Here is a 25,193-nt window from a genome sequence, read left to right as displayed (position 1 = left end):
AGGTTAACCGACCAAGACTACTTTGACGTGGAGATAAGGGAGGTCATGCGTATTTGTTTAATTAACCAACACAATGTGTCAGAGTGAGTTTTAACTAGCTCATGGCAACTTCAACTGAATTTCCGTATGCATGTTTCCTTATTAACTGCGTTCTAAATTGGAACAACATAAGAACGTGTAAATATATATTACTAGCACAGTTATATTCGTACGAAAAAGGGCTATTTCCCAAAACGTTGCCGAATATATATTTTCTTTTAAGGCCACAGTTTTGTTGAAGACTGTGTTCAATTTGTTAATTGCGCTTGTGTAAACCACTGGCGTTAAAGCAGCATCATCAAGGAACGTGTCAAATGTGGCCGCTTGTATTAAACTACAATGGACAGTTTTCCATTGAATGTAATGCACTGCACGGGAGGAAAACACTAAAAAAATGTGTTTTTTTTACAAAGACATAACTTTGAACACTTAGTATTATGCGAATTAGTATCAATGAAGGCTCGATATCCGTGCATATCAGCATGCTTGTTTAAACGATAGAGTACGACCTGTGATCATTAGGAATTCATCCAGCAGTGGATTGACTATGGCTCCCAATGATGAGTTCGTACAGTTATAGCTGGGAGGCAGGACAATACATTATACAATATGCAACTTGAAAGCAATAAAAATGTGAAATTAAATAGCGTGGTTATTTTATACCAATTCATAAAGCCTGCCTTCGCCAGGCAAACGTTTTCAATGGATATAATCATTAACCTGATATGATTCAAAATTTCGATTTAAAGCTTTCGTGACTGCAGGGATTCATCTTCTTGATTCTTTCGGTAAAGTCACGTAGAAGGGAAATAATAAAATAATAAAATAAAACATAATAAAATAAAATTATCACGACGTTTCGGCCACAACACAAGTAGCCTTCCTCAGGTGAAGAAACAGAACTGTCGGAGCGCTGTCTTTCCGACAGTTCTGTTTCTTCACCTGAGGAAGGCGACTTGTGTTGTGGCCGAAACGTCGTGATAATGTCATTGTATTATGTTTTATTTATATTATTTTATTATTTCCTTTCTACGTGACTTTACCGAAAGAACCAAGAAGCTGATATGATTCTTTGACAATTCTTATTTATCTACGATCAGAGACACGAACAACTACTCCAAAATGTAAAATTTTTCCACCAAAAAAACCCCAAAAATGGTTGACGATTTGATTCAACTTATTATTTAAATATACGTACCCATTGGAAACCGCTCAATTGAAAGATTCCGTTCTTTTGTTTTATTAGAAATAACAACGATGAATTAACTTAATAGTCTATGAGAGGAAACGCCTTGAATCGGAATTATCTCAAAAACAATAAGATACAACGATGGTTATCGCTTTACTTTAATTTGATGTCTTATCAAACTAACAAAAAGCGCAATCCTATATTTTGAACGCTGTCTGAATGACACCACGCACAAACATGTTTATGGGGCTCTTAAAAAGCGAGAATTGGGGGGCTTTAAAATTGAAAAAAATCTTGGTTTTATTTTCAGATTTCATCCTGTTGTGTGTCCCAAAAGCTACCTTATGAATCAAATGTCAGCTTTCTACCATGTCGGGAAGAACCAAAGCGGTTTTTTTTAACAGGCGTACAGATTAAGGTCTTTATATAGATATCATAGGGTAATAATATTGTTTTTTGTGCGCAAGATATTTCTGTAAACTATGGATTAAATGTTGAGGTTATATTAAAAAATTGCGCTGTTACTGTGATCGCTGAGGCTGTCGCTGCGAGTTCACCGCGGTCCCTCGCGTTGCCAAGAAGGCGTTGCTAAGACAGCGGCCACAACAAACCCAGAGCGGCGTCCACTCCGCTGGGCCTGAGGGCCTCTGCAGCCAGCAATGGCTCACAGGTGAGGGAGACTCACACAGGTGAGAGAGACTCACACAGGTTAGAGAGACTCACACAGGTGAGAGAGACTCACAGGTGAGAGAGAATCTCACAGGTTAGAGAGACTCGCACAGGTGAGAGAGACTCACACAGATGAGAGAGAACTCACACAGGTGAGAGAGACTCACACAGGTGAGAGAGACTCACACAGGTGAGACTCGCACAGGTTAGAGGGACTCACACAGGTGAGAGAGACTCACACAGGGGGGAGAGACTCACACAGGTGAGAGAGACTCACAGAGGTGAGAGAGACTCACACAGGGGAGAGAGACTCACACAGGTGAGAGTGACTCACACAGGTGAGAGAGAATCACACAGGTGAGAGCGACTCTCACAGGTGAGAGAGACTCACACAGGTGAGAGAGACTCACACAGGTGAGAAAGAATCTCACAGGTTAGACAGACTCACACAGGTTAGAGGGACTCACAGGTGAGAGAGACTCACAGGTGAGAGAGACTCACACAGGTTAGAGAGACTCACAGGGGAAAGAGACTCACACAGGTTAGAGGGACTCACACAGGTGAGAGAGACTCACACAGGTGAGAGAGACTCACACAGGTTAGAGTTGCTCACAGGTGAGAGAGACTCACACAGGTTACAGAGAATCTCACAGGTGAGAGAGACTCACACAGGTGAGAGAGACTCACACAGGGGAGAGACCCTCACACAGGTTAGAGAGACTCACACAGATTTTTTGATTTAAAGCTTTCGTGACTGCAGTCATTCATATTCTTAGCTCTTTCGGTAAAGTCACGTGACTTTACCGAAAGAGCTAAGAATAAGACTCACACCGGTTAGAGAGACTCACAGGTGAGAGAGACTCACAGGTCAGAGAGACTCACACAGGTGAGAGAGACTCACACAGGGGAGAGAGACTCACACAGGTTAGAGGGACTCACAGGTGAGAGAGACTCACACAGGTGAGAGTGACTCACAGGTCAGAGGGAATCGCACAGGTGAGAGAGGCCCACACAGGTGAGCGGGAATCTCGCAGGTGAGAGAGACTCACACAGGTGAGAGAGACTCACACAGGTGAGAGGAATCTCACAGGCGAGAGAGACTCACAGGTGAGAGAGACTCACACAGGTGAGAGAGACTCACAGGCGAGGGGAATCTCACAGGTTAGAGGGACTCACACAGATGAGAGGGACTCACAGGTGAAAGGGAATCCCACAGGTGAGAGGGAATCTCACAGGTGAGAGGGACTCACAGGCGAGAAGGAATCCCACAGGTGAGAGGGACTCGCAGGTGAGAGAGACTCACACAGGCGAGAGGGAATCCCACAGGTGAGCGGGACTCGCACAGATGGCCTCATAGGTGAGAGGGACTCGCAGATAATGAAAGAGAATCTCACAGGTGAGAGAGGATCAGTTGAGAGAGACTCACAGACGAGAGGGACTCACATGCGAGTGAAACTGACAGGTGAGAGGGAATCTCACAGATGTGAGAGTGTCCTTTAGAGGCTCACAGGTGAGTCAGTGTCACACAGGTGAGCGTGAAGGTGACTCGTGAAGACTAATTGCTGAAATGAACATGTGAGCTATGTTCTTGCATGCAGCACATACAACGCGCTGTGGGCGGAGGCCAATGCCGGGATAGCTCACCTCTTTGGCCAGGAGCTGCCACCAGAGCCTCCACGGCCCGAGAAGGACCGCCTGGCCGCCTTCCAGGTGCTGGCCACGCTCTACGTGCGCTACCTGGGCATCACCCGGGGCCTGGAGGCCTCCCACGACCAGGTGGTGCAGCCTCAGAAGCGGCGCGTCCTGCGTCACCTGCTGGACGGCGTCATGGGCCGACTGCTGGAGCTCAAGCAGGAGATGGTGGCCCTCGAGTGCTCCGAGTTTCACTACGTGGACGACGTGCTACAGGACTTCAAGCTCACGCCTGTGAGTACCCCAAAAGCAAACAAACAAAACACCCAACCGAGGCACACGTTCACCCAAAAGCCTGCCGCCCCCATTGCACGAAGGAGACAGCGGACCCGGTGCTCTTTGCACACTGCTGAAATGAGGCCATGTGCAAAGAAACGCATTCCATGGAGCAAGCGGATGCAGTCAGGGAATGTATGTGCGTGAAGTTAAAGGGGGCTTGAGTATGTGTATATGTATGTTGAACTTCTTTCACGCCGTACGTAGACGACCGTGCTAATCGGAGGTAAGGGGGAAGGAGAACAACACTAAACACAATAAGCAGTTCTGAAGAAATTAGTTTTCGATCCAAATTTGAATGTTCACAGCTCCATCGGAATACATAGTGTGCTATGAATCCATCTGCGGGTGTCATCTCCAGATGGAGGAATGGCAATACTGCACACACTCTCGACATTGGCACTTAGCTCCTTAACATATTGCCATATGCAAGAATGTAATGGTAGCCGTCAGAAGGATTGTAGCCACATTGGCCGGTGTGAACTCATCTTACTCCAAATGACGCCCCATTCTTCATTTACCATACTGATTAATCGCCACATCTTTTGTAGGTTTACTTAGCTAGTTGCAAATACACTTTTGTAAAGTTTTAATCGAATACATTAATATTTGTATTTTCGTTTTGCAGCAAGACCTGGAGATTCCTGTTCCCAAGTATTTTATCAATGATCGTTTAAAAATCATCAAGGAGCGGGAAAAGCTTCTTGAAACGGTGCTGGAAAAGATGGGAATGGAAGATATAGAAAAGGTACCTCCAGTCCCAACTTCAGATATATCTCCTGAATACAGCATATCATATTTAAAAAAAGTTCGGATTTTACCAAATATAGCAATAAATGTTTATTCCATTATTTGCTTTTATATTGAGTGTGTCATTGGGGTACATTGTATATTTTTAAGGTACTGTATACTTTCTCCATTTTAGTGAGGAATGTCGAGCTTTACTGAAACATCCTTTTGGCAAATTTAGCGAAGACATCCCACATTATCACGTGGTCATGAGAATTGTTTTTTATACATTTTAAGGGCCACACAAAGGTGGATAATATAGCACACTTCGTAGCAACCTGACTTCTGAGGAACAACATGTGTATTGAAATACAGTACTGTACAATGGATTTTTATATCTAATTTATAACAGCAAGCAAAATATATGACACGATCTTGATATTTCGGCCAACTGGCCTTTATTGGCCAGTTGGGCACAATGTCAAGATCCTTGCTGCACAGTGAGAGTATGAACAAAAATCATCATGCAAGTCAAATGATAAACTGCGATATTTGTAAGAATTCCTACGCAGTTACCAGTCTTTCCACAGTGCAATAAATGTTGGCATCTTACGAAGCGGTTTGAATGACATCAATCACACAGCGATGATAAGCTGAATCGACCACCAACAGATTTATACTCAGAAGTTTTCTTAATTTGTGAGTCAACTCTTTGAACGAGAGAGCCAGACTTGCTGTATTGTTTATTTTGTGAACAGAAGCAGGTTAAAGATGAGAAGCCGATGTCCCTGGAGGAGGCGGTGAGAATTGTCCAGGTGACGGAGAGAGCTCGCCAGGGCAGGCTGCGTGCCAAGTTCATGCAGGAAATCAGGATGGAGGAGGAGCGGGAACGCAAAGCCAAGGAGCGTGGAGCTGTTACCATGGATATCACTGTAGCAGCTGTGATCATTCAGAAGGTAAGGATTTTTTTGCTGCGGTTTTCATCGAATACCTATTATCATAGTTTTTTTTCCAAGCACCCACGACACAAATTACTTATTTCCATTCATCATAAAGCTTCTGGAAATTCATTTTAGTTTTAGACACGATGGCTTTACATCGACATGGTGTCATGTTAAGGTGATTGGTTTTTTAAATGTTAATGCTTATGATTTGTATAGAATTAAAGCTTTCGTGACTGCAAAAATTACTCATTGTTTTTTTCGGTAAAGTCACGTATGTAGAAATACCATAAAATTATATTAAAATAAATCAATCACGACGTTTCGACCGCAACACAAGCGATCTTCATCAGGTGTAAAAAACAAATCACGGAGGTATTTTACAAATCACGGAGGTATTTTTACACCTGATGAAGATCGCTTGTGTTGCGGTCGCAACGTCGTGATTGATTTATTTTAATGTAATTTTATGGTATTTCTACATACGTGACTTTACCGAAAAACCCAATGAGTAACTTATGATTTGTGTTGCTGTGCAGATGTGGAAAGGTTTCATGCAGAGGAGACGAACAAAGCGAGAAAGAGAGGAAGAAATGATTTTTCTCGGAATGGTGAGTTACCCAATGAGTAACTTATGATTTGTGTTGCTGTGCAGATGTGGAAAGGTTTCATGCAGAGGAGACGAACAAAGCGAGAAAGAGAGGAAGAAATGATTTTTCTCGGAATGGTGAGCTCCCCGTTTGATATGAATATCAATTTAAGACAATCATCTATTTATCATAGTTCAATACCAAAACAAAATAGTTTACTTTGCCAGTCATTATGCCAGGAAAATGATTGTAAAATGCGCGATCTAGGTTGAGGCAACTAACACGACAAATTTCTTTGAGATAACTAACCCTCAAAATTCCCTGTGCGCTTCACGACATTCCGTGCAATTATGTACGTAAAAGACGCGGGATATGATACGAGCGCGCCCGTGTGCTTTGACCGTCAGACATTGCCTTCAAATCTGCCGAAGAAAAGCCTGGCCCAAGTGAATGCCGAGAAAGTGGAGTCACTGCGGCGGCTGACTCAGGACGAACACGAGACAGAATACCAGCAGGGCATTGTGTCCATCAAGCAGAAGCTGCTTGAGGTGGAGGGGCCCGATATGAAGGAAGCCATGCAGGAGCAGATTCGGCAGTGGTTCATAGAGTGTAGGTACGTTCACGCAATGTGTGGCATGCCAAGGGCCTTCAATTCAACAAGCAGTCAATGTACAGTGAGGAAAAAAAGTATTTGATCCCCTGCTGATTTTGTACGATTGCCCACTGACAAAGCAATGATAAGTCTATCATTTTAATGGTAGGTTTATTTGAACAGTGCGAGAGAATAACAACAACAAAATCCAGAAAAACGCATGTCAAAAATGTTATAAATTGATTAGCATTTTAATGAGGGAAATAAGTATTTGACCCCCTCTCAATCAGAAAGATGTCTGGCTCCCAGGTGTCTTTCATACAGGTAACGAGCTGAGATTAGAAGCACACTCTTAAAGGGAGTGCTCCTAATCTCAGCTTGTTACCTGTATAAGACACCTGTCCACAGAAGCAATCAATCAATCAGATACCAAACTCTCCACCATGGCCAAGACCAAAGAGCTCTCCAAGGATGTCAGGGACAAGATTGTAGACCTACGCAAGGCTGGAATGGGCTACAAGACCATTGCCAAGCAGCTTGGTGAGAAGGTGACAACCGTTGGTGCGTTTATTCGCAAATGGAAGAAACACAAAAGAACGGTCAATCTCCCTCGGCCTGGGGCTCCATGCAAGATCTCACTTCGTGGAGTTGTAATGATCATGAGAACGGTGAGGAATCAGCCCAGAACTACACGGGAGGATCTTGTCAATGATCTCAAGGCAGCTGGGACCATAGTCACCAAGAAAACAATTGGTAACACACTACGCCGTGAAGGACTGAAATCCTGCAGCGCCCGCAAGGTCCCCCTACTCAAGAAAGCACATATACATGCCCGTCTGAAGTTTGCCAATGAACATCTGAATGATTCAGAGGACAACTGGGTGAAAGTGTTGTGGTCAGATGAGACCAAAATGAAGCTCTTTGGCATCAACTCAACTCGCCGTGTTTTGAGGAGGAGGAATGCTGCCTATGACCCCAAGAACACCATCCCCACTGTCAAACATGGAGGTGGAAACATTATGCTTTGAGGGTGTTTTTCTGCTAAGGGGACAGAACAACTTCACCGCATCAAAGGGACGATGGGCGGGGCCATGTACCATCAAATCTTGGGTGAGAACCTCCTTCCCTCAGCCAGGGCATTGAAAATGGGTCGTGGATGGGTATTCCAGCATGACAATGACCCAAAACACACAGCCAAGGCAACAAAGGAGTGGCTCAAGAAGAAGCACATTAAGGTCCTGGAGTGGCCTAGCCAGTCTCCAGACCTCAATCCCATAGAAAATCTGTGGAGGGAGCTGAAGGTTCGAGTTGCCAAACGTCAGCCTCGAAGCCTTAATGACTTGGAGAAGATCTGCAAAGAGGAGTGGGACAAAATCCCTCCTGAGATGTGTGCAAACCTGGTGGCCAACTACAAGAAACGTCTGACCTCTGTGATTCCCAACAAGGATTTTTCTACCAAGTACTAAGTCATGTTTTGCAGAGGGGGTCAAATACTTATTTCCCTCATTAAAATGCAAATCAATTTATAACATTTTTGACATGCGTTCTTCTGGATTTTGTTGTTGTTATTCTGTCTCTCACTGTTCAAATAAACCTACCATTAAAATTATAGACTGATCATTTCTTTGTCAGTGGGCAAACGTACAAAATCAGCAGGGGATCAAATACTTTTTTCCCGCATTGTATATTCTTGGTTCTTTCGGTAAAGTCACGCAGAAGGGAAACAATAAAATGATAAAAATATAAAACAATACAATTCTCACGACGTTTCGACTGCAACACAAGCAATCATCATCAGGTGTGAAAACCACAGCAATAAATTTTTCACACCTGATGATGATTGCTTGTGTTGCAGTCGAAACGTCGTGAGAATTGTATTGTTTTATATTTTTATCATTTTATTGTTTCCCTTCTACGTGATTTTACCGAAAGAACCAAGAATATGAATCCCTGCAGACACGAAAGCTTTAAATCAAAAGCCGTCAATGATTCTATGTCTCACATGCAAGGGGAATTGTTACATTTTATTGCACTGCGTTTGATAGCTATCGTATACAGTATAATGTATAATTATTCTTCAAATAGTTTTTAACTACTTCCAGTGGTTTTAAATTAATGCGATTTTATTACGATTTTTTCACGTGTTCAAAGTATATGTCTGCAAATATGTTTTGGAGGTTGTAGATTGAGATCTGGGTTGTGAATTTTGGTTGCAAATATTAATATAGAATGGACGTTTACAGAAGACTTTAAAGTCAGCAGCCTTGTAAGTCGGCAACATTTCAAAGATATTTCAGCATAAATACTTCAATGTTCTTGGGATTCAAATCCATTTACATTCGTTGTTTGTAGGGATGCAACTGGAAAGTTTCCCGAATATCCCGATGAAGAGGATGGAGGATCTGCATTAATATTTGCTGAAAAGACACCAGAAGAGGTACGGTTCATATCGTAATTATTTATTTTACTTTATTTTTCCCGTAATATTATATACATTTAATTGCGTACGTAATGTTGAACTTCTTTCGCACCGTACGTAGCCAACCGTACAGGGATATATGGGCCGATTTAGACTTCTTTGTTATGCTTGCAAAGTGAAAAACATCGGTCATATTATTCATGTTTCATCCGCTTCACAGGTAGCAGCAGAACTTGCTGCCAAAGAAGCAGAGCAACAGAATAAAAAGGATAAGAAGAAGTCTGGGAAGAAAGGGAAAAAGGGGAAAAATGAGAAAAAGGGAAAAGGAAAGAAAAAAGGAAAGAAATCTAAAGCAGGAGACGAGGTAAGATGCTTCAGTAATATGTTAACGCTATTACATTTGTCTCAATAGATGTGAATTAAGTGAGTAATGTATACTTTGTTGGGGGAAAGTTGCATGTTTTTAGTCCAAATGTAATACGACCCATTCCATTTTTTTCTTACAATCATTCACTCTTTTGCAATGTGTAGGTCGGATTGTAAATGTCTCCTCATGTACCTCTTTTTATAAGCACTGATCGCATTGCAATATCGGTGACTATCAGTATCAGATTAAGATTACAGGGACGTGGGTGTAAGCATCGTAAAATAAGGATTGTATTTAGGAGTAAGATTTCATTTTATAATCACAGCACCAAATTTGTAAAAAAAAACTGGCATCATTACATTTACTTAACAAATAACACATCGCCTTGGATTAAAGCCGTTTTACGAAGTATGCAATTCTGTGTGCACGTGGCAATTCTTTACGACAGCTGCATACAGTCCTCTTATTGTTCTTTGACATGCCATTTGCTGAACAACAACAACAACAGCTTGAGCTAGACATAATGGCCTGTAAATCTTTCTTTTCTTCATAAAGGAGGAGGAAGAAGGGTGGAAAATGGCCCCCTCCAATTTCCTTCCGACTATTTCTGAAGGTCACAAAACGTACACGGGTAAGTAAGTGCGTGCATATGCTTTCAATTGCAAAGCACCGAGGGTGTGTTTTTTTAGCAGTTCAAAAAATGGGAGGGAAGCACTTCCTGCAATATCTCTACAACGTGACTGTTTGCAAAGACATTTCCTAGCCCTGTGCCAGCCTTTCAGGCTGGAGGCATTCCCTGGGAACTGAGCTTTAAATCACAACAGGACTTTACTCAAACATGTTGTTTGAATGCGCGCATTGTGGGAGGGTGTCCAATCGGTTTTGTTTTGTTCACAGATGTCTGGCAGAACCGCGATGAATCCAACAATTTCAGCCAAAAATTCAATGCAGAGCTGGTAAAAGAGGAAATGAGGAAGAAGGTTGAAAACGAGATCAGAAAACAGGTACTTAGATTCTTGTTGATATTTCACTCTTGACAGCACTCAACCAATGGTTAATATTCCACATTTCTGTGGTAGTGGTTGTGGTTTTGTTGATTAGTCTCTCCATCAGACAGCTGATGTTGAACTTCGCTCAGTGACACTTATTGTTCCCGGAGGGATGACCTGCTGAGTTAACCACTAATTTGCATTTAAATTCCTAACATTCATAAATATATACTATACTGTATTTGGAATCAGAAATATAACCTGAGAAACCAATTATTACCTTAAAATCAAAGGTAAAATTCAGTATCCTAATTACACGGTAAGGTTTCTTGCAAATAACATGTGTATAACATGGAAAGACCCTTTTTTAAAGTCAGAATGACAACAGTAACAATATTTTGCATCCTATTTATATCCCCCCCACCCCCAAAGTTTTTTAAAACAACTATCGTCGTACGAAGTAAGTCAAGCTCTTCTGGAGCCAGCTTTCTAATCAAGCGATGATGATTTTCACTTTTGTTGTTCCCAAGGTGGATGAGTTGATGCGAGAAGAACTCAGGAACCTGAAACTCGTCGTGGAAAAAGACCGTGGCAAAAAAGTTAAAAAGAAGAAAGGTGGAAAGAAGGTAAATTTACAAACAAAGCGGATCAATTATTGCAACTAAAAACAATTCACACATTTGTCAAATAAACACTGTGATATTTAGGGCAAATGGCCCTTCTTAAGAGTACACGGATTAATGAACGTCAATCGCAAAAGTGTTACGTTAAAAATGCAGACGTAAATATCCACTTTGGAATCATTGTCAAGATACATATTTTTTTCTTCTTTAGAAAAAGAATAAAAAGGGCGGTAAGAAGAAGAAGAAAGAAAAAGACCTGACACCTGACAGGTGCTCTATACCAGGGACGTGCGATCAGGGGAGGCAGAGGAGGCAGAGCCTCGCCTGTCATACTCCAATGAAAATAGCTGTTATGAAAAGTAAAAAAAAAAAGAATTATCAAATAAAATAAATATTAAGATTTTTCCACTGATCTGTGTTATAAATGTCATTTCTGTACGATTCCAACCATTTTTATGGTCAAAATCGCCGAATTTGCGGAGCTCCGCTGCAAATACAGGAATAGACGAGAGGTGAGGCAGTGACGAGCTCAGCCTCCCCTCTGATTGCGCAACCCCTCAGTAACTGGATGGAGCACGGGCAATAAGCGCGTGCCTGTTACTATCTCAGTATGTCACCAATGTAATGTTTGTTGACCCTTCATTTCATGTCCTCGCCTTCCATACTCCAGGTAACTTATTTCACGTATGTGTATAAAGATATTTAGGCTCGCTGGTCTCGTCATGAAACTGCAATGAAAAAGCACCAGGGGAGGCAGCTATCACATCTGCCTCACTGAGGGGGACGTATCTAACATGCCCCCCTCAGTGAGGACACTCCCCCTCCGTGAGGCCACACCCCCCTCAGTGTGTGAATCTGGCTCTGACACTAGCCAGTGCCTCCCCAGCCATTGACCTCACCGCACGTCACTGCAGTATACATGTGGAAACTTGACAAGCTGGAAAGAAATAACAATAGTAATGATTAGTTGTTTTCATACAACACCCCATACATCGGAGCGTCTCACAGCGCTTTCAACAGGGCCTTCATTGTGCATAAAGAATGTGTTGTGGTCCGGGTTAGTGGAAAGCCTCTGCTAATGCCATGGCATTGGGTGGGCTCGAGCAATTAAGAGGATGCCACTCTCATTAATTTGCCCACTTTTCCTGCAGGTCACATGTTTGTTCTAACACACGCAGACTGTGCGTGCGCTTATGTTCACAACATGCCTCCATTGTTTAACTTTTTAACCAAAACACCCACGTGTTAACGTCTCGTCTGTGTGTGTGTCGCAGGACTATAGAGTCGTTGTTTGAGGAGCTGGTCTTGCAGGGAATTCTGATCCGCCCACCCAAAGTGCAGCTGTCTGACTTTGTGGGTAAGAACTGATTATTTGGCTAAGTTATGTTGACAATGAACGCAAGAAGAACCTAGAAAATACAGGCAATGGTATTTTCGAAATTTTCTACCATACCTGCCACATCATTTATGTGGAGATATTTACTTCTGATTCATGTATGAGTAAATTAAAGATTGATATTTGATCCTATTTGACTTAGGTGTCCAAACTGACGCGATCTAACCCAAAAGGCCTGTGTTATGGATGATGAAGGGTCTTTAATATTCACTTTCTCTTCTCAAATTATCATGTGGTTGAGTGTGTTGTCCTAGTCCCCAACCGCACTCTAATCTAACTCAATTTTCACTTGCAACAATTACATTTGTCTGCAAACATTCATGATTGATGTTTGGGTCGAATCTCATGAGTACAATGCCCATGTGTATCATACACTCTCTACCACCCGACAAAAATACATGAAGTTGCCATGTGAACAAACACGCAAATTTTGATGGCTTCAGTACACCAGTATGCTTAAGAGCAATCCACAACATTTAACAATTGGGTATGACGTATCGCTGGTAATTACAACCACTCTTGCAGTGTTCAATTCTACAAGGGTTGAATTCTGATATATGCTGGTTGTAATCGCCAATGAAACGTCGTACCAAATTGTTTCAGTGTTGTCGATTGCTCTTCAACACACCGGTGTGCTGACGCCATAAAACTTGGCACATTTGTCCGTGGCAATTACAACTTTATTCATTCAGGTGTGCCAGGTGGATGAGGGTTTACGACACACATCGGCATTGCGCTCACGCGATCTTAACCCGAAATCAATTAAGAAACTTAACGTTCGTCCCGAAAGCCTACGCGTTAAAATTTGTTTCTCATAGCCGCGTGTCTAATTTCACCGGGGAAAGCTCGGCTTACCACGACTGTTGATCTTTCTCGGCAGGAGAATACAGCTACCTGGGATCCACTCTGCGGCAAGCGGACATCGAACCCATGCCCTCCTTGTCTGACGTCCGGCAGCTTGTAGCACTCTACGCCATCCTGCCTCTAGGTTTCTTAAACTAGTCTTCTTTGACGTCTTCTTTCGTATTGCTGATGTAGATGCAGAGCAGCAACTACAATTGCACTTTTTTTTCTTACAGAAAATGTGTATTTTTTTTCCATTATGGCCAAGGAGTTAAATCCATTGAAAAAATACTTTAAATCTTTCAGGCCACCAGCCCTCCAGGGTCAATAACAACAATGTTTATTCAGAAAAAGTTGAACAGTTTTTGGGGCGCATTTGTGGAAAATGGTGATTTTTTTTTTGCTGAAAGAATGAAATGTTATACGTATTCACTTTTCATCACATGTAGTATTTTTGTCATGTAAAAAAATCTTATTTTAAGATTTTAGCGTTAAATATTTGAAAACGGTCCTGAGGTGTTTATGGGTAGGAAAAACATATTTATGTTCATCTATAAATGTTGTAGTTATTGGCTCAATTACTAAAGTTTAAATTATATTCTTAGCTCTTTCGGTAAAGTCACGTTGAAGGGAAACAATAAAATAATAAAATATATAAAACAATAAAAATTCTCACGACGTTTCGACCATAACATAAACGGTCGTCATCAGATGTGCCGGTTTGCATTAATTTATTCATTTTTAAACGGTGTATTTCTTTATTTATAAAAAAACGTCAGCGCCACGCGCAGCGATTTGGCAGTTTATTTAGAAGGACGAGTCCATCTATGTTCTGAAAAGAGGAGGGGGGAGACGAAAAATTAATGTATGCTGTCTGAAAGCCACTGTAAGCGTGAACAATCAATTAAGACCTGAAATGTTTAATCAAATCTTTCCAATGATTGCTAAGCCAGAATCCGTCTTCTCGGTTGAAGATGGATTCTGGCTTAGCAAACATTGGAAAGATTTGATTAACCATTTCAGGTCTTAATTGATTGTTCACGCTTCCAGTGGCTTTCAGACAGCATACATTAATTTTTCGTCTCCCCCCTCCTCTTTTCAGAACATAGATCGACTAGTTCTTCTAAATAAATCGCTGCGCGTGGCGCTGACGTTTTTTTATAAAGAAATACACCGTTTTAAAATAAATTAATTAATGCAAACCGACACACCTGATGACGACCGTTTGTGTTATGGTCGAAACGTCGTGAGAATTTTTATTGTTTCATATATATTTGATTGTTTCCCTTCAACGTGACTTTACCGAAAGAGCTAAGAATATGAATTACTGCAGTCACGAAAGCTTTAAATCAAAAGTTTAAATTCTTTACTATTTTACAGTTTGGTAGATTTAACACGTATACTTTCCGAATGTGACATATTCTTCACAAAGTGAGTCAAAGTTTTGGCTGGTTCTGTTCAAAATCTGCCCAAATATGAAACGTTGAGGATGTTTTCCTTGGACTCTTTTATTTCCACTTCACAAACTGGGCTGGGATAAAAAAAAATCGCCTACACTTGGACAAATGATAAAACGTTTGACCTCATTCTGATTCCCATCTCCCATAGTGGAGAAGGCCAAAATAATTAGAGAGATTTAATTTGACTGCTGCTGCATTGTAGTTAACATTTTCCAGTCATTGTTACAAATCGCTTCACGATCAACCCTCGATGTAGATTCCAAAATACACTGGCACTGAGGAGACAAAGACAGCCGTGACATTTGCTAAACACCTTGCCAGTCTTAGCAAGTGCTGACGGCGCTGTGCCAATACAGTCTGCAGTATAAGCTTGAGTGGGGCATCTTCGTCTGTCGATACATTTCCATTTGGGAAGCTCCACTGCTGTTCGTGGGGAGCGGCGGTGCAGCGGTTAGCGCACTGCGTTACGAACCCAGCGACCCGAGTTCGATTTCCGCTCACGACCAACGCCGGCGACGATTATCTGGACCTGTCCTGGGCATCAACTCATCCTCAAATGAGCTGCGCTATGAACCCGGCGACCCATGTTAGATTTCTAATCACGGCCAACGCCGGTGACGATTATCTGGACCTGTGCTGGGCATCAACTCATCCTCAAATGAGCTGTGCTATGAACCTGCCAACCCATATTAGATTCTTAATCACGGCCAACGCAAGTGACGATTATCTGAACCGGTCCTGGGCCTCGCCTAGGTCGACTCAGCCTCAGGTGAGTACCTGGTGCGGTGTGTAAACATCGCAACTGGGGAGACAAAGGTAGTCGGGTGTGGTGATGGCTGGCCACTCTCTCTTGTACCGTGCCGGCCTTTGTTGGTGCTCCGCTTACATCACTTGCCCTAAAAGTCTGTTAAGGCGATAAGGGAGATCTGTTGTCTTTGACCGTCTGGTCCCCTCCCGTATAAGTATTCTGATTCTGATGTACTGAAACTTGTGCTTGGTGGGTGTTGTGTGCAGGCTCCCAGGCCGTCCATGAGAAGGCACCACTTGTGAAGTCGATGCTCTTGACGGGTCCAAACGGGGTTGGCAAACGCACCCTGGTAAATGCGATTTGTACCGAAACTGGAGCCAACTTGTTTGACCTATCTGCCAAGACCATTGTGGACAAGTACCCCAGCAAGAGCGGCCTCCAAATGCTGATGCACATGGTTTTAAAGGTGCGTACCTAAAGTGATGAGTTCATGATCAGAAGATTTATTTAGACTGGAGGAATCCGATGAGCTATGAAGCTCTTTTTTTCACAGATGTCCAGGATGGGTGGGTCAGCAAGTTACAAGTTGCTTTTGTGTATTCTACATTAGCACGGTTGTCTACGTACCGTGCGAAAGAAGTCCAACATGCATACATTACAAAACGTGCTGTTAGAAACTGAGAATGGAAATAGGTTTCACATTGGATATTGTTAGAGTTTGCTGGCTGAATGATGAGTGGTGATGAGTGGTTGAGAAGGCCTCAATGTAAGTCTCTCAGACTAAATTCCTGGAATTCCTGGAATTTAGCCTGAGAGTAGGACATTTAAACAATACATTTGATCTGTTTATCACCGGTTGTGCATTTCACATCATGTACAATGACGCATGAGCAAATGCACTCAGTTCAGGTTAGTTACCTTGCAAGTGCACTTTCCAACCCCGCCGCACTCAATTCTTCTTCTTGCAGGTAGCACGCTTGCTTCAACCGTCCGTGGTGTTGATTGAAGATGCCGAGAAGACTTTCTACAAGAAAGTTCCCAAAGATGACAAGAAAGTGAGTGTCGCCACCCTATCCTGTTTCGATTCCTGAGGGGGCTTCAAGATTCACGACACTTGCGTAGTTTTTCGTGCGTATTTTGTTGTTGTTTTACCGCAAAGGCTTCTCATCTTTGTCCGACAGCTGGAACCCAAGCGACTCAAGAAAGATCTGCCCAAGATGCTGAAGCTCCTGAAAGCTGAGGACCGTGTGATGCTGGTGGGCACGTCCCGTCAGCCCTTCCTGGCCGACCAGAAGTCCTTCTGCAAGCTTTACCAGAAGATCGTGCTCATCCCACGCCCCGACTACGCCTCTCGCTTCGGTATCAAACGCAAGCTGGATGATTGTAAAAAAAATAATCATCCCGGTGATAATATTAGTTTAACCCAGAACAATCCTCACACTTAGTAGGAAGCTCCCTTTTTCAACGTTTAGCCAACGAAAATGTTTTAGCATGTGGCTTGAAGCTGATATGCATACACAGAATTCGCTTTTGATGTTTTAAAATTTTTAAAGAAACGAACTCGGAACACATTCAGGGTATATAGTAATGCTTAGTTGTGTATTTATTGTTTGAAGTAGTGGACCCCAGCATATAACCGCGGAATTTTCACCACTGGCTCAGAGCCACTAACACTAATCAGCACTGCACCACAACGGAAGGGGCTTTTTTTATTTGAGCACAAAGACAAAGATCCCCCGTATAGCCTCCTTAGACTGTTGGGGCGAGTGCTGTAAACGGAGCACCAATAAAGGCCGGTACGGCACGAGAGAGGGTGGGTGGCCATCACCACACTCGACCACCTTTGTCTCCCCAGTGCCAATGTTTACACACTACACCATGTGCTCATCTGAGGCTGAGTCGACCTAGGGGAGACCCATGACCGGTTCAGATAATCGTCACCGGTGTTGGCTGTGAGCGGGAATCGAACCCGGGCTTCGCAGCGCCCCAACCGCTACACCAGCGCTCCCAGCACACACGCAACATACTCAGTGGATGGAAAACTGCATTTGTTATCATGCAGTTGAAATACAAAACAAAAAAACATCAACCACATAAGCCTCGTGCCCCGCTCGCGTGTTTGCATCGCAGTGCTCTGGCGCCATCTGCTCGTGACGAGCTGCGGTGCGGTGACACCGTCGCTCGACCTCAGTTCTCTGGCCAAGGTGACCGACGGCTACACGCAGGGGCAGATGGTGCAGGCGGCGCAGGCTGTGCTGAGCGAACGGCGCGTGCAGCAGTTGGCCAAGCGGCCCCTGACGGCGGGCGAATTCATTGGGTCGCTGTCGCGCATAGATCCCGTCTTCCTGGAGGAGGAGGAAGCCTTCAAGGTGATGACATCTCCGTTTGACCCTCCCCCCCTTTGCACTCAACACTGCCCCCCACCCCTCCCCCGACCTGCATTAGGAGACGGAGGAGGAGGAGAAAAAGTTTGAACAGTTTATTTAGAATTGCCCTGTGAGCTGAGAAGCATCTTGAATCGGGTTTCATCAGCGAAACAGAAAAACTGTAAGATTAAAAACACCACGTTTGCAACAGGTCGCGTAATTTTTTTAAGTAATAGAATAAATGCAGCAATGAAAAAAGTCAACAAATATTTAAAAAGGTACAATATATTACTTATCTATAAATTATAAATTTAACTGAACTGAACATTAAGATAAGAGAAACATTGCAAAATAGCGCATCTAGAGTGAGGAAGAAGATTCGATCAAATATTGAAAAACGAGGAATAGAAACAACAAATTCAAAGTAACACTCGTAACCATAACAACCACCATGACATTGCACACATTACAACAGAACAGGACTCACATACAGAATAATAATTAAACTATTTGCTTCAGCAGTGGCAGATCGTCAGGAATGCACTTGAAACAAGTGATTCCCCGTCTATCTTTAACAGACTGTAGGGGCAAGTGCCGTTAGAGAGAAGTACCTTTGAAGGCCGGTACGGTACACAAGGGGGTGGGTTGCCAGCACCACGCCCGGCCGCCTTTGTCTCCGGAGTGGCGATGTTTACGCGGCGCACCAGGTACTCATCTGAGGCTGAGTCGACCGAGGAGAGGCCCGGGACCGATTCAGATAGTCGTCACCGGCGTTGGCCATGATTAAGAATCGAACATGGGTCGCCGGGTTTACAGTGAGGGAAAAAGTATTTGATCCCCTGCTGATTTTGTACGTTTGCCCACTGACAAAGAAATGATCAGTCTATAATTTTAATGGTAGGTTTATTTGAACAGTGAGAGACAGATTAACAACAACATAATCCAGAAAAACGCATGTGAAAAATGGTATAAATTGATTTGCATTTTAATGAGGGAAATAAGTATTTGTCCCCTCTGGAAAACATGACTTAGTACTTGGTGGCAAAACCCTTGTTGGCAATCACAGAGGTCAGACGTTTCTTGTAGTTGGCCACCAGGTTTGCACACATTTCAGGAGGGATTTTGTCCCACTCCTCTTTGCAGATCTTCTCCAAAGTCATTAAGGTTTCGAGGCTGATGTTTGGCAACTCGAGCCTTCAGCTCCCTCCACAGATTTTCTATGGGATTAAGGTCTGGAGACTGACTAGGCCACTCCAGGACCTTAATGTTCTTCTTCTTGAGCCACTCCTTTGTTGCCTTGGCCGTGTGTTTTGGGTCATTGTCATGCTGGAATACCCATCCACGACCCATTTTCAATGCGCTGGCTGAGGGAAGGAGGTTCTCACCCAACATTTGACGGTGCATGGCTCCGTCCATCGTCCCTTTGATGCGTTGAAGTTGTCCTGTCCCCTTAGCAGAAAAACACCCCCAAAGCATAATGTTTCCACCTCCATGTTTGAGGGTGGGGATGGTGTTTTTGGGGTCATAGGCAGCATTCCTCCTCCTCCAAACACGGCGAGTTGAGTTGATGCCAAAGAGCTTCATTTTGGTCTCATCTGACCACAACACTTTCACCCAGTTGTCCTCTGAATCATTCAGATGTTCATTGGCAAACTTCAGACGGGCATGTATATGTGCTTTCTTGAGCAGGTAGACCTTGCGGGCGCTGCAGGATTTCAGTCCTTCACAGCGTAGTGTGTTACCAGTTGTTTTCTTGGTGACTATGGTCCCAGCTGCCTTAAGATCATTAACAAGATCCTCCCTTGTAGTTCTGGGCTAATTCCTCACCGTTCTCATGATCATTGCAACTCCACGAGGTGAGATCTTGCATGGAGCCCCATGCCGAGGGAGATTGACAGTTCTTTTGTGTTTCTTCCATTTGCGAATAATCGCACCAACTGTTGTCACCTTCTCACCAAGCTGCTTGGCAATGGTCTTGTAGCCCATTCCAGCCTTGTGTAGGTCTACAATCTTGTCCCTGACATCCTTGGAGAGCTCTTTGGTGTTGGCCATGGTGGCGAGTTTGGAATCTGATTGATTGATTGCTTATGTGGACAGGTGTCTTTCATACAGGTAATAAGCTGAGATTAGGAGCACACTCTTTAAGAGTGTGCTCCTCTTTAAGAGTGTGCTCCTAATCTCAGCTCGTTACCTGTATAAAAGACACCTGGGAGCCAGAAATCTTTCTGATTGAGAGGCGGTCAAATACTTATTTCCCTCATTAAAATGCAAATCAATTTATAACATTTTTGCCATGCATTTTTCTGGATATTTGTTGTTGTTATTCTCTCTCTCACTGTTCACATAAACCTACCATTAAAATTATAGACTGATCATTTCTTTGTCAGTGGGCAAACGTACAAAATCAGCAGGGGATCAAATACTTTTTTCCCTCACTGTATAGCACAGCTCGCTAACCACGATACGACCGCTCCTCACGTGTGTGTATATACAAAGGAGAATATCCTTTGTCTAGCCTCAACAGACTTTTGGGGCAAGCACTATTTGCGCTCACGTGTGAAGCCCGGTTATGGCACACGACGGAGTGGGTGGCCAAGCACCATGCTCGGCCACCTTTGTCTCCCCATGTGTCTTCTCCTTCTTCTTTCCCGACTGACGATGTTGACACGTCGCACTAGGCACTCATAGGCGGCTGAGTCGACACCCACGTAAACGCAGAGACACGACCTTCTTCTGAGTGCCAGTTGGACGCTTTTGCCCGCAGTTCCGAGCAAAAGGCCCAACATGCTGGAGCGAAAGTAAAGGTGGCGTCTGACTGCGCGCACTCGTGTGCGGCAGTGATACACACACCGTCACGTTGCTGCGTTGTTCCTCTGTCATCCACAGTCGTGGTACGCGAAGACACCACTCGGCAAGAAGAGGGCCAAGCTCGCCAAGGGGGACGAGGAGGAGGCGGGTGGTAAAGGCAAGGCTAAGGGCAAGACTAAGGGCAAGGGTAAAAAAGGCAAAAAGGGAAAGGGTAAGAAGAAGAAGAAGTAACATCTGCAGAATGTATCGGAATGAATTAGCAAAGCAAAGATCTCGCGAGTAGCTCACACCTCCTTTTCGACTCCTAACATGTGATCCACCTACACTCACAACATGTGATCCACCTACACTCACAGCACCCCCTCCACCTGCGTCACCAACACCCCCCCACCTGCGTCCCCAACACCCCCTCCACCTGCGTCACCAACACCCCCTCTACCTGCGTCACCAACACCCCCTCCACCTGCGTCACCAACAGCCGCTCCAAGGAGTGGTGCAATGGTAACCGTTGTGCCTCATCGCAAAAACGTTTCTGGATTCAATTCCTGACTTGGGTGCCTCTCTGTGCGGAGTTCGTTATGTTCGGCCACTATTCTGCTTGGGGTTTCCTCCGGGTTCTGGGATTTCCTCCCATAACATCGAAACCCCATGCAATGTTACTTGTATTTGGTCAAACATTCCAAATTGTGAAAACATATCAGGAAAAGTATTCGTTCGTGTTTACACGTCGCAACACCGCCCCCATGTTGCGAAACTTGGCACGACTCTGAAACAGAGTTAAGATTCGGCTAGGTTTTCCGCTTTCCTGTGTCAACAAGCATGATAATATATGGACAGTCACATAGTCACCGCTCCCTCCTCCCCTTTCGCCCTCTCCCTGCGCTCCCCACCGTACAGATTGCTTCTGTTGCTGAGTCAATAAACTATTGAATTACAAAAAATGAGCAGCATTTCACGTCGTTATATTTACATGGGGTAGGCGTTCCAAAGGTCCCCTGTAGCAGCAGCTGCTGCACAAACAACACAAAGCCGGTGGCTCTTATGCAAGGCTCGAATGTTGAACGTTATTTTCCACTGGAGTTGGTTTTAGTAATTGCAGATATAGCATTGCTCTGCATCCCGACATCTTCTTGACTGTAAATGTGTCATCCGTACGCATCCCGTCCCCTGTTTGCTGAGCGGTACGGGACGGATCGTTCGGCGTGCCATCGCCCTTGATCCATAATTGAGGTTTTTCGAGTCAGATGGCGTAGATATGAATGTTTCGTTAAACCCGCCACCACCTGACACAGCCAATTAGTAAGGTTTGTTACGTCAACAAAGCGTGCCAGTTTTTGTGTTACTAGTTCAGCACACCGGTGTGTTGGAGAGTAAACCAACTAAATGTATAATTCGAGTCCGACGTTTCGCCAGTAATTATAGCTCGCATCAGTAGGCGGACAGAGTTGTGGAGAAATCCTCCTCCTTCGGTCTTAGAGGGGTACATCTGACGTCGTCACTTGTGAGCCAATCAGGTAAGAAGGCCAGAGGGAAGAGGGGGGTTAATGTCTGCACATAGATTACAATTGGTAAATATTATCGGATGGGTTATTCAAAGGGTAATCAACATCGCTCTTGAGCAGTGCCGGATTAAGCTAGTGCGGGCAAGTAGCAAATGTTATAAAGGGGCCCTAAATATAAAAAAAAACACGTACATATTAAAAACATTTTAAAGACTTGCATAGTAAAGTAATTGTATTTTCCATTTGCTATACAGCCAGATAATACGACAAATCGCTAACCTTAAACACCCAGTCGTTCATGAAAGTTGAAGGCGGTATAGTACTATAGTAATCAAGGCCGTAGCCATGGAGTCAACATTGGGGGGGATCAAATCTTCCAGGGTGTTTCGGGGTCCCAACCCAGAAAAATATCTAAATTTGAAAACTAATTTCCTGCATATAATATAAAAATGTCACGAACACATGGGATGGAGTTTTTTTTTTTACAATAATGTCTAATAGTGTATTGTATTACATTGCTTTGTTTTTACTTTTTTATGATTTATTGTTTCATTGTACGTAATGGCAGAGATTAGGGATTAATAAAGTACAACCATAACCACAATCATATGAACAGAAATCTATGCATTGATTTATATGAAGACAAGTCCAGATATTGTGGCCAAGGTTTAGCAAATTGTTATTTTTATTTACATAACATAGCAATTATTTTTTAATATAGCAATATATTGGGGGGGGGGGCATTTTGAGCATATTTGAATATTGTGGGGAGGGGGATGTGTCATCCCCCAATATATATTATAATTACGGCCTTGATAGTAATAGAGCAAGTGCAGAATCACTGAAACCGGAATTGATGGCTTGAAAGCATTTAGCGCGGGTGCCCTTGAAAATGCGGGCCCTTAGCTTGCGTAGCTACTTTTGCTATTAGGATAATCCGGCACTGTTCTTGAGCCAAGGCTTCCCTGCTTTCTGGATCTTGACAAGAGCACGACCAATCTTGCTGAAGCGTGTGTGTGCTCCTATCGAAGTCTCCATCGTGTACTTCCCCGACCACCTACCTCCATCACCCACATTGCTGTGTATGCTTATACAGTAGCTATGCCTGTTTGACTTTTTTTGCAAAAGAAAACATGTCATTTCGACAACACATTAAATAAGTTAATGCGTTGCTTATAAATCGAGGATATACCACAAAAGTTAATTCAATAAATGGTCCAAAATCACACGTGAATTGATCATCAAACGTAGCAACAGATGTCACGCTTTAGTTGTGCAACTGAAATGAATATCGACGTTCAAACCGACGTTACCGCGCCTTGTAAATGTTACCCTGTTTGAGAAACACGTTGACATAAACGTAACCATATTCTCTGTAACCCAGTGTGTGTTGTGTCTTTACCTCGACCAAATCAAAGTCCCGTTTGGTGACTCACGGAGTAAAGTGGGGGGTGAGGGGGTCCCATCTCTTCCAATCCCATAACCCGTGAAGGTGCTTCTAACAGCAGTGGAGTGAGCATACAATTGCTCACTCCAATGCTGTTATGATGCTACCTGATAACAACCAAGCAACCACATTTGGGAAGTACACTGCAAACGAGAGCAAAGATAACACATGAACATCTTCGGAGGCAGAGGAAGGGGTGAGAATATGTACCTTTTTTTAAATCAACGTTCATATCTGACACCTGTGCAGCAGAATAGGAAACCTCCACCTGTACCATTTCAGCAGGGTCAGGGGTCAGGTGAAGGACAGTACGGGGGGTGGGGTCCAGTGCCCCCACCTCATGGCACCAATTCGACCAGTCGACGGCGTTCCCCATGGGCAACAACGTATGCTGAATTGCGCACGAGCACAGCACGGCAGATGACCGCGACCAAGAGAGAGAGAGAGAGGTGCTACGCGGGGAGTCGGGTGAGCGCCGCGCGAATCGCGCATCCCTCGCTCCGAGTTCTCCCCTTCGCGCCTCCACTCAATGTCTCCGCTTCTCTAGCGCCACTCGCCGCCTCATGCCCATCATCTTCCTGCCCATCATCTTCCTGCCAGTGTTGTCTCCTCTTGCGACGGGGACCCGCGGACGCTCTCAGCACTGAGCATATGTCGTGTTTGGAGCGGGGAAGAAATTCTGCGCGTGCTGCTGCTGCTGCCACTTCCCGCGTGAGTTTCTTCAAAAGACACTCGGGCTCTCGTCCCGCCACTCCACCTTCTGCTCCTCACTAACCACAGCTACCCTGCGCTTCCTCGGCCTTGGGCTCATATGTGACGCTCTCGACGCGTCCTACTGTTGTTTCGAGTCCAGAACGATGGCAAGGGACGCCTACATCCAGTTCGAGTCAACGTCTACAAAAAAAAACCCACATCCACCCTTATTGCACATTTGGAGGCAGTCGAGCCTCTTCGCACCGTTCGGGCCCTAGCGCGTCACGCGGCCGTTGGGGACACTCAGCTGCGGAGGTGAATAGTCAAACGAGCACGTGGACAGCTCAGGACATGCGTTCACAGCCTCGTGACCACGTGAGCGGTCGTGTATCCCCCAACCGCCCTGTGACGTGCTCGGGACGTCACCGATCGGAGAGCGCGGATAGTTCGAGCAGCAGCAGCAGCATCTAGGAATAGGTTTTTCCCTTTTAACTGGCACAAAAACTGACACCTTTATTCAAGCATCATGTTTGCAATAACCACAACACAAGCAGTCAAAATACAAACAAAAAAGACAACTCTGATAATAATATGCACTGTCCTTGAATTTGATTGGTCCACACCCGAGACAGCTTTTCTTAGAGCCTAGTATCCACTGGTGTTGGACCAGAAGACGCCAAAAGGCGTACAACTCACAAACAGCGCACTATCAGAGTATTGAGGGCTCGGGGTGAGCATTTACATTATGAGACCTCCTTTGCCAGTAACAAGATATAGGAATAGGTTTTACCCTTTGAACTGGCACAAAAACTGAC

General features: G+C 44.1%; 1 protein-coding gene across 2 annotated transcripts; it reads left to right on the top strand.

Moving 5' to 3' along the window:
• The first annotated feature begins 1,788 nt into the window (after positions 1–1,788).
• On the top strand, positions 1,789–23,617 carry LOC116949393 (dynein regulatory complex protein 11-like). Of its 2 annotated transcripts, XM_076069200.1 has the most exons (19): positions 1,790–1,898; positions 3,496–3,823; positions 4,494–4,613; positions 5,353–5,550; positions 6,191–6,262; positions 6,533–6,738; positions 9,070–9,154; positions 9,357–9,500; positions 10,059–10,134; positions 10,401–10,507; positions 11,023–11,118; positions 11,327–11,385; positions 12,390–12,472; positions 13,392–13,499; positions 15,829–16,028; positions 16,531–16,617; positions 16,744–16,921; positions 17,693–17,931; positions 20,815–23,617. In XM_076069200.1, exons 1-19 carry the CDS (start codon positions 1,888–1,890, stop codon positions 20,965–20,967), a joined length of 2,550 nt encoding a protein of 849 aa, XP_075925315.1. In that variant the 5' UTR covers positions 1,790–1,887; the 3' UTR covers positions 20,968–23,617. The 2 variants fall into 2 exon arrangements, with proteins under 2 accessions (XP_075925316.1, XP_075925315.1); XM_076069201.1 differs by lacking the exon at positions 13,392–13,499 and having other exon boundaries at positions 1,789–1,898.
• Positions 23,618–25,193: the final 1,576 nt, after the last annotated feature.

This window comes from Petromyzon marinus, chromosome 2 (genome assembly GCF_048934315.1).
Source record: "Petromyzon marinus isolate PM22_M1 ecotype Great Lakes invasive population chromosome 2, UKy_Petmar_22M1.pri1.0, whole genome shotgun sequence".
Taxonomy (NCBI): domain Eukaryota; kingdom Metazoa; phylum Chordata; class Hyperoartia; order Petromyzontiformes; family Petromyzontidae; genus Petromyzon; species Petromyzon marinus.
This window is presented reverse-complemented; position numbering and strand designations above follow the sequence as displayed.